The sequence below is a fragment of the Nicrophorus vespilloides genome, unplaced genomic scaffold (assembly GCF_001412225.1).
Source record: "Nicrophorus vespilloides isolate i.1.1-1 unplaced genomic scaffold, Nicve_v1.0, whole genome shotgun sequence".
In the NCBI taxonomy this organism is placed as follows: Eukaryota; Metazoa; Arthropoda; class Insecta; order Coleoptera; family Silphidae; genus Nicrophorus; species Nicrophorus vespilloides.
The window spans coordinates 27,555-42,936 of NW_017096294.1; the positions used below are offsets into that span (position 1 = coordinate 27,555).

General features: G+C 33.8%; 1 protein-coding gene across 1 annotated transcript; it reads right to left on the reverse strand.

Annotated features, from left to right (window-relative positions):
- Positions 1-737: 737 nt before the first annotated feature.
- LOC108556530 lies at positions 738-13,113 on the reverse strand (the record flags this gene model as incomplete). Its single annotated transcript, XM_017912681.1, has 5 exons — positions 738-893; positions 948-1,171; positions 1,242-1,367; positions 3,303-3,491; positions 12,938-13,113. Coding segments are annotated over 5 exons (871 nt in total), but the record flags the coding sequence as incomplete, so codon positions are not given.
- Between the last annotated feature and the right edge of the window lie 2,269 nt (positions 13,114-15,382).

Genomic DNA, 15,382 nt, shown 5'->3' on the forward strand with positions numbered 1-15,382 from the left:
TCATCGCTCGAGTTTTTTTAATTTCTAGAATATAACGGGGGGGGGAGTTGAGATTAATAATTGTTGTTATTTATTGTATTTGAGATTTCATTGAATTATTCATAATAAACTTTGACAATTTGAAATAATCTGAAATGTAATTATTAATACCAATATATATTTATTATTGTATTTGTTTTCATTGACTTAATAAAACTTAAAATTAAGAAATATTTTAAATTCAAATTAATTTATTGTTATTAATATTAATTAATCGTAGATGGTGATTGCGTTTCGGAATAATTTAAAAAATTTATTGTATAAATTATAATAATAAGGCACTGTCGGGATTTCGATACTGTCGGGATTTCGATAAAGTCGGAATTTCAATAGTAAAAGTATCCATGAAGTAAATAAAATATTATATATGTTTATAAAATTGTGTAAGTTGTAAGATGTAGGCATTCGCTTTGTGGTCGCAATACATTTTGAACTTGTAAAAACCTGCACATAATGATATACCAGTATCATCTTGCTACAAGCATACGAGCAGTCTCAGAGCAAAGATCTTAATAATTATAAAGATCTCCCAATATAAATAATAAATTTACAAACAATCAATATCTGGTAAGTAAGGGGTCTACCCAACACCGAAAAACATGGCAAGTTTTGAACCTCTGAACTAAACCAAACCTTTATCCATTCTCTCTCTCTCGATCTCACACACATTCATTGTGCAACATACAGACAATACTTGCCTGCAATGCAATCACGTCGCTGTCTGCCATTATAGCAGGAACGACGAACGTGCCTTCTCCGTTCGTTATCTCGATGTCCTGACTATAGATGGATGTAGTGTTATCGTACACCTTCACACGAACCCTAACCGATTTCTCAGTGCTCATTGCCTCAACCTAAACAGAAAATATAATTATTTTAAAAGCGACTTGTTTTGAACTCATCAATACCTTTCCGGAAAACGGTAGACCCGGTTTGTAACGTCTTCGCATTTCCCTTCCGAAACGTAACTCGACGTAATGTTCTTCCGCCGCCGCAACATCCGGTAAACTTCCCCCAACACCTGGGGCAACGTCGAATGGAGCGGTGAATTCGTTTCCATCGACATCGACGTGGATCAACCAACGCCCGATGCTCGCGTACTCGGACAGGGGAAGAGTAAACGCTTTGACACCTGTTAAAATGAAATCAAAACCGTACAATAAAAGAAGAAACGAAGCAGAAACGAAAAGAAAAACGTTTACCTTCGTCCAGCGGGATTTGATCCCAATAGGAGATCTTAGTGTCTGCAGGATCCTTGACGCTGACGGTTCCCACGGCCCCAGCGGCGATTTGCAAATCATGATCGAGCGCCAAAAGCCAGAACGAGACTGAAAAACGAAGCGACAAAAGCGTATATGTAACAAAAGAACAGACATAAACACGACTATAAAAAAATATAGTCAAAGAAAGTAGTTCACCTAAAAACTTATGGCCCAAAATTAAATTTCTTTCACTCGGAATGCAAAGTTTCTTTTTACGCCCCGAAGTGCTTTTTGTTGTTGAGCAATGAAAGAAAGTGACGGACCGCAACTCCAGTTTTTTATGTTTACTCTATGTTTACTGTTGTTGTTCACCCTTATATATATATATTTGGGAGAAGACGGGGGTGGAAAACTTCTAATTTGGGATGTAAAGTTTGCCTCCTCTTATTTTTTTTTTCGTTCGCTCGATGCGGGTCGTGTCGGCGCTTTTAATAAATTAAATTCGTGGAGGCGGCAGCGTTAGACCCTACCATATTTTTTTTTGCCCTCCCCGTCCGCCGCGCGCCCTAACTTATCTGATTTACGCCCGACTTTTCAAACGCCTTTATATTTTACAACTTTCGGTTACGTAACTTTTCAAACTTTAGCCACGAATCCAAACCGAGAGACCTAAAACACTCTCGATCATTCCACATTCCCGCAAGACTTGATATTGTTCTCTAATTCTATAGAATTAGATATTTCTATTATTTACTTTTCTAGAACAAATTATGTAATAACTGAAAATCCTATAATTCTATGAAAATGTTTGCTATGCTTTTTAACTTGAAGTTTAATTTATGGAGAAGTCGGAGACACTGAATATAAGAACAATGTAAGAAACGAGTGCATTGTTTTGTCAAATCTCGATATAATAGAAGTCCTCTCTTCAGGTTGGTACGAAATGGCCTCCTCCAAACATTTCCCCGCCGGCTCCTACATTCCACATCCACCCTAATATGCATAGCACTTGCTCTTCTAAAACCCAACCCTTCCCCCCCACCCTTCGTTCAAGTGTTAGTGTAGTTTCATGTTGCGGCAACAATGGTTTCATTAGTTTCTAGTCTGCTTATACCTTGAATATTAAGTTTGCTTTGTGTCTCTTGTGCGCTCATGCCTACCCACACACACACACATGCACAATACCCACCCTCTCTTCAACTCTCCTTCGACCCCTCCAGCAACTAAATCTCAATTACACACGCACTTAACATGCACACGAAATAACGCGCGTCGTGTCGCTTCGGACATGGGGGAGGGTGGAAAAATGCAATTAATTAACTTGTTAACCAAAAAAGAAACAAACAAAAAAAAATAGTACCCCTCCCTTCATTACATTTTTTCTTTTCCTGTTCGGTCCCCCCTTTTTAATCAAGAACGCGAACAATAATTTACATTTCATCGAAAAATGCGAATATATAAAAGAGCACCAATTTAAATTTCCATTCCAGTTCGTTAAGGCAAACACGCAAAAAGGAAATATATTTATAGCGGAGCAAAAGTAGCTTCCATTAATTAGGTTAAAAATTTAAAAGCTTCCAGGTTTTCATCATTCTGTTATAATAAATTGCCAATATATTCGAGAATTAAATCGACTGAGAATTTAACCTCATTATATAACTAATTGTTGATTTTATAAAATATATTGTCATGGTAATAACTTATATTTTTTTTCCAAGTTGTCATGGTAATAAAAACGTTTAATTGCTTTGTTAAGATTACCAATTGAGACTGCGGTTGGATATGGTAAAAATCCGTTACGTCAATATTGGATGTGCGCATATTTATCCTAAATAAACGAAAGGAAAACGGTTGTAATCCGTTGTACGTGCGTACGATAGCGCCCCTGGATGGTAAAACAGGGCATTTTCGAAAGCCTTATCGGAGACGTCCAATTAAAGTTAAACCCCCCCGAAGAGATACGAAACTTTCGCAAAGAACTCTCGCTCTCTCTCTCATTCTCGTTTGATAACATGCACATGGACGTCTTATCCGGATCTAGTAAAACTGTTGTTTCCTTACGTGTTTCGCCGGGTCGGTAGGCGTGCCTCGCCGGTCGTATGATCACATCCCTTACGGGTCCGACGAGCCGCATCTGCGAAGTGCTCTGCAGATCGCAATCCTTCTCATCCTCGGTGCAGTTGACGGAGGTCCTGAGCAGATAGGCACCGGCAGCATCCGACGGTACGTCCAGAGGAAGTATGCCATGACCTGAAACAAGAAAACAAGAACAAAACAACATCAATAAGTAAACCGGAAACGTCATTTGTTTTATCGCCACCACCCCCCGCGCTTGGAGCTAATGGAAAACGGACTCATTTCCTGCATTAAAATTCGCTCGTGAAAATTGGAACGGGAAACGGGAGTGTGACCCAATTCCCGTATTTCCCCACATCTTTGCACATATGCACAGACAGCGTCGCGTTTGATATTTTGTATCCGAGCAAACATAGCCGAAACTCCCGGCGGAATCGTAGCTTCTTATGTTGAAGAGAAACAAAAAAAAAACCGTTCCCGCAGGAACATCACTACATCAGAATCCTTGGCAGACGAACATGGATACTTCTATTTCGCGACGCTTTTTATCGTCAAAGAATTTTACATGTAAATAGACAAAGTCTCCTAGACAAAGAAATAAACTACATTCAATGATAACAATGTTTTCTAATACTGCTGTTAATAATAAATACTGATTTTGTTTCATTTCATAAATGCGCCAGGTTCATGTGTAACTATAAATTTAATACTTTGCGGACGAGTGGCGGATATATACTACACTTTTTTAGATGGAGGTTAGTTCTTCCTCAATTAGCTTTAATAGATTTTAAAATATGTTATGATTTAATTATTAAACATTTATATTTAACACAATAAAAGTGAAAATCAGGTCATTTCGAGTTAGCATCGGTGATCGTAGCTTCTTATGTTGAAGAGAAACAAAAGAAAAAACAACTTTACTTTAAAAAAAAAACCCGTTCCCGCAGGAACATCACTACATCAGAATCCTTGGCAGACGAACATGGATACTACTACTATTTCGCGACGCTTTTTATCGTCAAAGAATTTTACATATAAATAGACAAAGTCTCCTAGACAAAGAAATAAACTACATTCAATGATAACAATGTTTCCTAATACTGCTGTTAATAATAAATACTGATTTTGTTTCATTTCATAAATGCGCCAGGTTCATGTGTAACTATAAATTTAATACTTTGCGGACGAGTGGCGGATATATACTACACTTTTTTAGATAGAGGTTAGTTCTTCCTCAATTAGCTTTAATAGATTTTAAAATATGTTATGATTTAATTATTGAACATTTATATTTAACAAAGTAAAAGTGAAAATCAGGTCATTTCGGTGATCGTCGAATTGTGATTATTGAATGTGTGGGGTGGATTGTTTGTAAGTGGGGTAATGCGATGTAACGAGGTCGTAACGGACGATTAAGGCACAACAGAAGAGAAGAGCAAATGCACACACGTGACCGAAAACAGTGTATGCAGTTTGTGTGTGTGTATATAGTGAACAAATTACGTCCTATGGCTGGAGGTGAACTTGCAAATGGGACACGCGGACGAGAAATACATTTTGTAAACTCGGGGGCGAAAGGGCCAAGTTTATTTGACTTTTATACGAGTTTGTTGGAGAATTTTGTTTGTTGTTCGCGAAGGGGTTTCGATGCTAGGAAATAACTGCGGACGGGATAGAATAAAGCATTTTGCCATCTCTTCTCTCTATTTTACTTTATTTTTATTTTCCCCAAAGAGGAAGAGGAGTGGATACACGGCATAAACAAACCGATCGTAAATGGATTATCCTGTAGTGGCCGAATGTTGTTGTGCCACTTGAATGGAGAGCGCCGCAACAAGGGTTGTAGAAACTGGGCGAACACACCAGCACCGATAGATAGATGGATAGATAAATGGTCGAGAAGAGAAACGCAGAGAGAGATGAAATCCAATAATGGAACTTCATAATCAACTCCCAACCCAACCCTCTTGTGACGTCAATTTATTTCGCGGAGTGGAAACTTAACTGGGGATGCGTTTAAAGGCAACATTAATGCGGTTTGATATAATGTGGATACTTTTTTTTTAGTTTTTTTTTTTAGTTTCAAATGTTCTTATTCATATATAAAGTGGTTTACATGTTTGAATTTTGCATAGTATTCATACCGCTTAAGCCTAAGCTCTTTCAGCATGCAGTTTAAGGGTTAGATTTAATGAGTATTAAAAAAAATTAACATTGTGGGATAGAAGCACATTGTAGAGTAAAAACACAACATTCTTGAAATCAGGAAGTGTTTAGAATATGAATAGAAATTTTAGAGAACAAGTACACATTTAGAAAACATTAAGATTACACATTTTAAAGGACACCTATTACACATCTTATAGACACTAAGCAATATAAATAAGAAAGAAATTGGAATATGGAATATCACAGAAAGAATGGATCATTGAAAATGGGAACATCAGATTCAAGATTCTGCACTAGTTTAGCTGGAAAAATGCCATTCCCCATTTTAGTTTTTGGTTTTAGCCTGAGACATTAACTGGGAGAAAGTTTGAATAGAGAAAGTGTGTGATGATTGTGTATTTGAATTCTGAGAGCTAGTTTTCCTTGGAATGTATTTATGAATTCTGTAATGCTGGGGAAGGTTGCTAAAGAAAACTATTGTTAAACTATTACTATTACTATATTACTATTACTGTGTTACTATTACTATATTACTATTACCTTTTTTTTTTTGTACTATTTAAAACTAATCATGTTTCTGGCTAAATGAGCACAAGCTCACATGTACGCCACCCCTTAAAAAAATAACTCTATGTATGTATCTACTCTTAATAAATACTTTTTAAACTTCAACTTCAACTGGGGAAGGGAACAAGGTCGTAGAGTTGAGCAGAGAGATATTTGTAGTGTAACTTTAGAATTTTTCGTATTATTTTCCTCCCAGTCTGGATCTGAAGCAGGCTATAAGGTTGAAGCGGAGATTAACTGATTTGAGAATGTTTGCAATTTGGGTGCTTCGGTTTTTTTTTTACATTTATCTAGTTCGAGTATGGATATATTCGGAGACGCTGCATCATACAAATATCTGCATTCGAAAAATGGGAACAGGGAAAAGGACGAAACGGAGGAGAGAGAGAAAGACTGGAACAAATGGGGTGGCTTTCCGTTTGGAGATGAACTCGAAATGTCAAGGCATTTGTAAACGCGAAGGCTTCACTGTAATAAACATTGTATCGCTCTCTCCCTCCCTCTCACATATATATATATATATGAAAGAAGAATAAGATAAAAGGGGTGAGTTGTATCCAAAGCGAGCGAGAGAGAGAGATAGAGGGTGGATAGAGGAGAGTGGATGCTTTCGAGTCTCCAGTAATCGCGTATTCACAACCGGATGAATAAATGAATATATTTGTTTAAGCTTTCAGAAACAAACAGAGGCGAGGCGAGTCTGGCAGTATTCAATGTTCGATTTCATGAATGAGAATCCTGCTGTTATATGGCTCGAGCCTTTCCTGCAAAACACCTACAGCCACCGACGTCGCTTTATCTCAACGCTAATTGTTCGTCCTGTCGTCGCGTCTCTCCGCTTCAACCTGGCAACATCTGATTCCTTTATTTTCGCCGACAGCGAGGACAAAGCTCGAAAAGAAGAGGAAGAGAAACGAGGCACATCTATATATATATACACACACACACAGACACACAAATGAAACAAATGGCAAGGAATTACGCTAACACGATTCCCCTAAACACCCCCCAACATTTAATCATCGCTCGCAACCAAATTCGGTTTGGTTTCATCATTCACAAAACTTTTGAAATTCCCTCACATTTTACGTAATTATTCCCTGATAGATTTACGATTTACATGTCAATTTTACAGAAATATATACAGAACCATTCACTTATATTTTACATTTTTAAACGTATTACAAAAAAAAAACCTAGGGAAAACTATCGAAAACTACCAGATTTTCAATAATATTACATTTTGAACAGAGGAGTGTTGAATGAAACTTTTGAAATTCCCTCACATTTTACGTAATTATTCCCTGATAGATTTACGATTTACATGTCAATTTTACAGAAATATATACAGAACCATTCACTTATATTTTACATTTTAAACGTATTACAAAAAAAAAAAAACCTAGGGAAAACTATCGAAAACTACCAGATTTTCAATAATATTACATTTTGAACAGAGGAGTGTTGAATGAAACTTTTGAAATTCCTTCACATTTTTGATAGATTTACGATTTACATGTCAATTTTACAGAAATATATACAGAACCATTCACTTATATTTTACATTTTAAACGTATTACAAAAAAAAAAAAACCTAGGGAAAACTATCGGCCTTCTTCAAAAAGAAAATTGTTAAAAATGTATATCCACAAATAAAATTTAGTTATTACCAGATTTTCAATAATATTACATTTTGAACAGAGGAGTGTTGAATGAAACTTTTGAAATTCCTTCACATTTTTGATAGATTTACGATTTACATGTCAATTTTACAGAAATATATACAGAACCATTCACTTATATTTTACATTTTAAACGTATTACAAAAAAAAAAAAACCTAGGGAAAACTATCGGCCTTCTTCAAAAAGAAAATTGTTAAAAATGTATATCCACAAATAAAATTTAGTTATTACCAGATTTTCAATAATATTACATTTTGACGCATATAAAAAATGGTTCGATTTAGTTTAATGTTTTGTTTCCTATTGTTTTTTGCAATTAACTACAAGATCCGCATTTTCGAAGGACTTAAATTACCAACATCCTCGCAACGACTTTTCTTCTGCAGAGCAGTGTTGAATGGAAGGAGCAGGGTTGTTGTGGGTGGTTGTCATCGAGTCGACAGGGTTTTCCGCCTACTGGACTTAATTTCCTTGCATCCCGAAGCACCGCGCATTCTTGCAATTTCCTGGCCATTAAGTCCGGGCGCAAATCCAACTAGACCGTTTCCGCCGGAACCACCCCCCATCTCCTCCTCCTCACGACTTTTACACCACCCCAACAATTCCATCGCCACCCCCCCCCCATGCTTATTTATGTACATTAGAACTTCCTTCGCCTCCGCTCGAAGAAAGATCGCGGCCGGCGCAAACAACTAATGATGCGAGAATGAAAAACCGCCATCCATTCGCAACCAACTCGAACCACTCCGGATTAGAATTCCACGCTCGTACATCCCAGCGAGGCTGTAGGGATGAACGAATACACTTTCCACGTTGCAACTCCTAAACTAATTACGGAATCGATCTGCATCGCGAGGCCAGAAAGACTTCCGCTTCACCTGCTCGCCAATTTCATAATATGTTTTCCACGTTCTATACCGGATATCCCTTACACACACACACACACACATACATAATCTATATATATATAGAGAGAGAGATGGTGGGTTGTGAACAAATTAAATCTTGGTCGATTAGGAGGCAGCGAGGTGAAGGGTTCGTCTAGTTTCACGGCTCAGCGACCCGCGTGATTTTCACCTAAGCCACCCCACAACCTTTCCGAATACTCTTTTTTTTTATTTGCACCCTCTCCTCCCACCCACTTTCAATATACCTTTACCAATATATATACCTATTCCTATATATACACCTATTTCCATCGTCATTATTATCATAGCCACTAACCGTTTGGAACTTGGAAATTTATGCAATCATCGCACCCGGATGGAGATATAAAATTTAACGTTGCATAAAATCCCCCAAAATATCGATCACACGTCCGCGCACACAGAAACAAATTCTAAGTATATTAGAACATATCTGCATATTAAGTAATCTAAAATTAACCTGTCGATTGAAAAGCGGCGAATTTTATTCAACGATTTTGAAAGTAAAACGCTGTTATTTCCCCATTCATTTATTGTCAATACAAATTAACCGGCAAATGCATCACGAATCAGTGTGTGTGTGTGTGCGGATGCAGCTGAAAAGTGTTTCCATTTCGAAATGTTTATTTGATGACCACGAAGCGATCCGCGAAGCGCATTAAAATATTAATTAAAATTTATACCGAATGCAGCGCAGAAATTCCCATCTTTCATCAACGATGAAATTTCGATAGAGCGACAGGCTGCATTAATTGAACGATTTCAATTTTCAATATGGACCACAATTTATCCGTCTTTATTTCAAATTATTAAGTATTCAAGTATTAATTACAATTATATTATTAATAATTTATTTATAATTTATTTATTTATAATTATTTATTTATAATTATTGAAACAGAATTCAGACATTTCTCATAGTTTCAATTTCTCAATGTTCAATTTGTATGAATTTGGACCACAATCTATCCGTCTTTATTTCAAATTATTAAGTATTCATTACAATTATATTATTAATAATTGTCCTCATTTATTTATTATTCTTGAAATAGAATTCAGACATTTCTCAAAGTTTTCAATGTTCAATTTTATTACGAATGCAATTCTCATCTTTCGTCACTGATTCGTCACTTTGTAAAATAATAATAATAATAATGTTTATAAATTAAGCAATTAAAATGAGCTAAAGTCACTAATTAATATCTTAAAATATATAATTTATAATTAAATGAGATTTTCAACAATAGTTACAATTACTTTAAGTTTTCATATAAAATTTTGAAATTTCTCAAAGTTAAAATTTATTCCGAATGTAATTCTCATCTTTCGCCGCTGAAATTTCGATACATGATAGGTGAATCAATCAAACATCAGTTTCAAATTATTGATTATATTGTAATTGTCTTCATTTACTTATAATTTTTCATATAAAATTCAGAAATTTCTCAAAGTTAAAATTCATTCCAAATGTAATTCTTATCTTTCGCCGCTGAAATTTCGTTACATGATAGATGAATCAATTGAAATTCAGTTTCGAATATTAATTATATTGTAATTGTCTTCATTTACTTAAATTTTTTCAAATAAAATTCAGAAATTTCTCAAAGTTAAAATTTATTCCAAATGTAATTCTCATCATTCGTTGCTGAAATTTCGTTACATGATAGATGAATCAATTGAAATTCAGTTTCGAATATTGATTATATTGTAATTGTCTTCATTTACTTATAATTTTTCATATAAAATTCTGAAATTTCTCAAAGTTAAAATTGATTCCGAATGTAATTGTCATCTTTCGCCTCTGAAATTTCGATACATTATAGATGAATCAATTGAAATTCAGTTTCAAATTATTGACTATATTGTAATTGTCTTCATTTACTTATAATTTTTCATATAAAATTCAGAAATTTCTCAAAGTTAAAATTAATTCCGAATGTAATTCTCATCTTTCGCCTCTGAAATTTCGAATTTCTATAGATGAATCAATCAAACTTCAGTTTCAAATATTGATTATATTGTAATTGTCTTCAGTTACTTATAATTTTTCATATAAAATTCAGAAATTTCTCACAGTTAAAATTTATTCCGAATGTAATTCTCATCTTTCTTCGCTGAAATTTCGATAAATGATGGATGAATCAATTAAACTTCAGTTTCAAATTATTGACTATATTGTAATTGTCTTCATTTACTTATAATTTTTCATATAAAATTCTGAAATTTCTCACAGTTTAAAATTTATTCCGAATATAATTCTCATCTTTCGCTGCTGAAATTTCGATACATGATAGATGAATCAATTGAAATTCAGTTTCAAATATGGACTATATTACAATTGTCTTAATTTACTTATAATTTTTCATATAAAATTCAAAAATTTCTCAAAGTTAAAATTTATTCCGAATGCAATTCTCATCTTTCGCCTCTGAAATTTCGTTACATGATAGATGAATCAATTGAAATTCAATTTCGAATATTGACTATATTGTAATTGTCTTCATTTACTTACAATTTTTCATATAAAATTCTGAAATTTCTCACAGTTAAAATTTATTCCAAATGTAATTCTCATCTCTCGCCTCTGAAATTTCGATACATGATAGATGAATCAATTGAAATTCAATTTCGAATATTGATTATATTGTAATTGTCTTCATTTACTTACAATTTTTCATATAAAATTCAGAAATTTCTCACAATTAAAATTTATTCCGAATGTCATTTTCATCTTTCGCCTCTAAAATTTCGATACATGATAGATGAATCCATCAAACTTCAGTTTCAAATATTGACTATATTATAATTGTCTTCATTTACTTATAATTTTTCATATAAAATTCAGAAATTTCTCACAATAAAATTGATTCCGAATGTAATTCTCATCTTTCGCCTCTGAAATTTGGAGGCAGTGTCAGTGGAGACCAGTATTAACATAATCTTAGGGAAGTGCGAAACAGCAAAGACAATCAGGTTTCCTCTCCTCCACAAAAACAAAAAAAAGATAGGTTAAAAATTGAAAACTTTTTGGTAGTTTCACTGCGAGCTGAAACTTTAAATGTTTATTTTCAAAATTTGCTTTTGCTTTAAAGCAAATACGCTTGAGGATATGACTAATTAATTACATTCCCATTAAATATTCATGTTTAACCTATATACATTAAGTGAGCTTGTTTTCCTTCTCGAATAACATGTTTTTTCACTTGATAATTAATGCTCGGATAATTACGGATGCACCGGGTTACAAATACAAAATTTATCCAAAATTCTCTGAGGATATTTTTAATTAATTAAAACACGCATCAAACATGCACGTTTAGTATTTGTTGCGTTCATTTAATATGCATTCGGTGATGGTTAATGAGTGGCTCGGATAATTGTGGATCCGATATAATCCTGCGACTGTGGTCAAAGGAAACATTGATTTAATAACGTTCGTCGCATATTTTCCTCGTACAAATGTATTTGCATGTATATTTGCGTGTATGTATTTGTATGAGCGTATTCAATTACGCGGAACGCGCTGTTTTTGATTTATGCCTCCATAAAAGAACAGATTTCATTAAAGCAGTAACAAAGCGAAATCGATCGGACTTTTTAATTAAAACGGTTATACGGCTACTACTATTCCGTCCACCGATTCCTCCTTTTTTTAATATATTTTTATTTCCTTTCGGTGCTCACATATTTTTACCTATATAAATACACTCAATCAAACAGAAATCCATTCAATAAACCAACGATTGTTTTCGTTTTTTTCTTCTTTCATCGAGGATCTCTTTGTACGTTCTTAATTGAGTTTCGCAAATACATGTGGAAAGTGTTTGGATAGCGGCGCTGTGTTGATGTTAATCAATCCAAGCTGTTCGCGAAATCATCAACATGATGATGATCAACATCATCATCATCATGTTGATGATAATGATTGGGGGGGATGATCGCGGCGGCTGTGGCAAAGCAACGCGAACTGTCTGAATAACAATCAATTCCCAGCTCGTTTCGCTTTAATGTTATGCGAAGGGCCCTGATTGCTGATTTAGCTCGACGCCGATTGTTTGCACTATCTGTGCGGAATCAGTGTGTGCGGTCTCGGGGGTAATCTGAGAAACTTGGCTCCGTGAACATCCGCGGGATAATGAGGAGGAGAAGGAAGAGAGGGTTTAGTTTTGGAAATGGTGCTGCTCGTTCACGCAGACTTTTAATTAGTTTAAAATGATCCCAGCGGCGGGAAGGGAATGGAAGAAAAAGTTTATCGTAGAGATGAAGAAGGCTTACCCTTGATTTCTTGAGTGGTTTCTATGATGTGATCGCGCTGCACGTCTTCCGCAGGATCGGCGAGTAGGCGAACGGTTACATTGAGGGGTTGCAGACTCGCTGGTCCGTGCAGGGTTACCAACACCGCCGTCGTCTTTCCGGGAACGGCCAATTCAGGAGCAACCACTGAAAATCCACTGAAAAAACAATACAAATACTATTAATTACATACGCTTTTCGTTAACACAAATAATAGCTACGCGATACTCACCAAGTAACACGTTATAAACTACTTAAATAATAAGCAAAATTACACAACACGACAATTCTTAATAAACGTCAAACTGATTGTTTTCTAAGCGCCTTCGATCGGTCAATTATGTAACTTCGTTTTTTTTTGTTATTATGTTTCAGTTGCGTAACATCCTTAATCATAAACGTCGCTTATTTAAATATGGGAAAACATGTTTTGAGCCAAAAAATTACATGATTTATGTAAATATGTAAATAAAAGTATTAAACGAAATATCAAATATGATATTATATATTATATATCAAGCGGTGATTTTTGTAATCATTTTTAACTATTTGATGCAAACATCACGTTGTTTGTTAATTAAAAAAAAGCTATCGACAATTTGACCGGTGCTACAATTCTATTCTTCTAATTACGAAATTATATTTTTATTTTTGATGTTTGTAAGTAGATTATATTTCAATACATATATTTTAAAAAAATAATAAAATGTTATATAATTTTAACTGTGCCATCAAGCGGTGATTTATGTAATCATTTTTAACCGTATGATGCAAACATCACGTTGTTTATTAATTAAAAAAAAGCTATCGACGCTGTGCTACAATTCTATTATTTTAATTATATTTTGATGTTTGTAACTTAATTACATGATTGAAGTAGATTATATTTCCATAAATATATTTGAAAATAATTATAAAATGTTATATATAATTTTAACTGTGCCATCAAGCGGTGATTTATGTAATCATTTTTAACCTTATGATGCAAACATCACGTTGTTTATTAATTAAAAAAAAGCTATCGACAATTTGACGCTGTGCTACAATTCTATTGTTCTAATTATATTTTGATGTTTGTAAGTTGATTACATGATTGAAGTACATTATATTTCCATAAATATATTTGAAAATAATTATAAAATGTTATATAATTTTAACTGTGCCATCAAGCGGTGATTTATGTAAACATTTTTAACCGTATGTTGCAAACATCACGTTGTTTATTATTTAAAAAAAAGCTATCGACAATTTGTCGCGGTGCTACAATTATATTTTTCTAATTACGAAATTATATTTTGATGTTTGTAAGTTGATTACACGATTGAAGTACATTATATTTCCATAAATATATTTGAAAATAATTATAAAATGTTATATAATTTTAACTGTGCCATCAAGCGGTGATTTATGTAATCAATTTTAACCATCTGGTGCAAACATCACGTTGTTTATTAATTAAAAAAAAGCTATCGACAATTTGTCGCGGTGCTACAATTCTATTCTTCTAATTACGAAATTATATTTTGATGTTTGTAACTTAATTACATGATTAAAGTAGATTATATTTCAATAAATATATTTGAAAATAATTATAAAATGTTATATAATTTTAACTGTGCCATCAGCCGGTGATTTATGTAATCATTTTTAACCGTATGTTGCAAACATCACGTTGTTTATAAATAAACAAAAAGCTATCGGTTATGTGACGTGTTGTGAAAGTGAAATTTTAGTTTAAAACATGTTTTGATTTTCTACATTGAACTAAATTACATGATAATTAATTAAGTGTTATAATTGAAGAAATGTGCTAATTTTGAAAATGCTGTAACATAAGGTGAGTGGATAAAATATTCCTTACATATTTAAGAAAAATATTGAAACAAGTATTGATATAATTTAACCAATGAAATGTTGTTCCAATTGTTTTATCTTTTGTTATTGAGCAAAGCAACTTTGATGATTTTATTAGTATTTTATTTAAAGCAGAGAGTCGAATCGGAACCGAACCGAAAACCGTAAAAAGAAATTAACCGGAATTTTTAATAGAACCGTAACTGTAACCGGAAAGTGTTTTATCTTTTATTATTGAGCAAGGCTATTTTGATGATTTCATTAGTATACTATTTAAAGCAGTGAGTCGAAACGGAACCGAACCGAAAACCGTAAAGCAAAATTAATCGGAATTTTTAACAGAACCGTAACTGTAACCGGAAAGTGTTTTATCTTTTATTATTGAGCAAGGCTATTTTGATGATTTTATTAGTATTCTATTTAAAGCAGAGAGTCGAACCGGAACCGAACCGAAAACCGTAAATGGAAATTAACCGGAATTTTTCACAGAACCGTAAATGTAACCGGAAAGTGTTTTATCTTTTATTATTAAACCAAATGGCTTAATTGAAAAACCGAAATCGGAATTTTAAT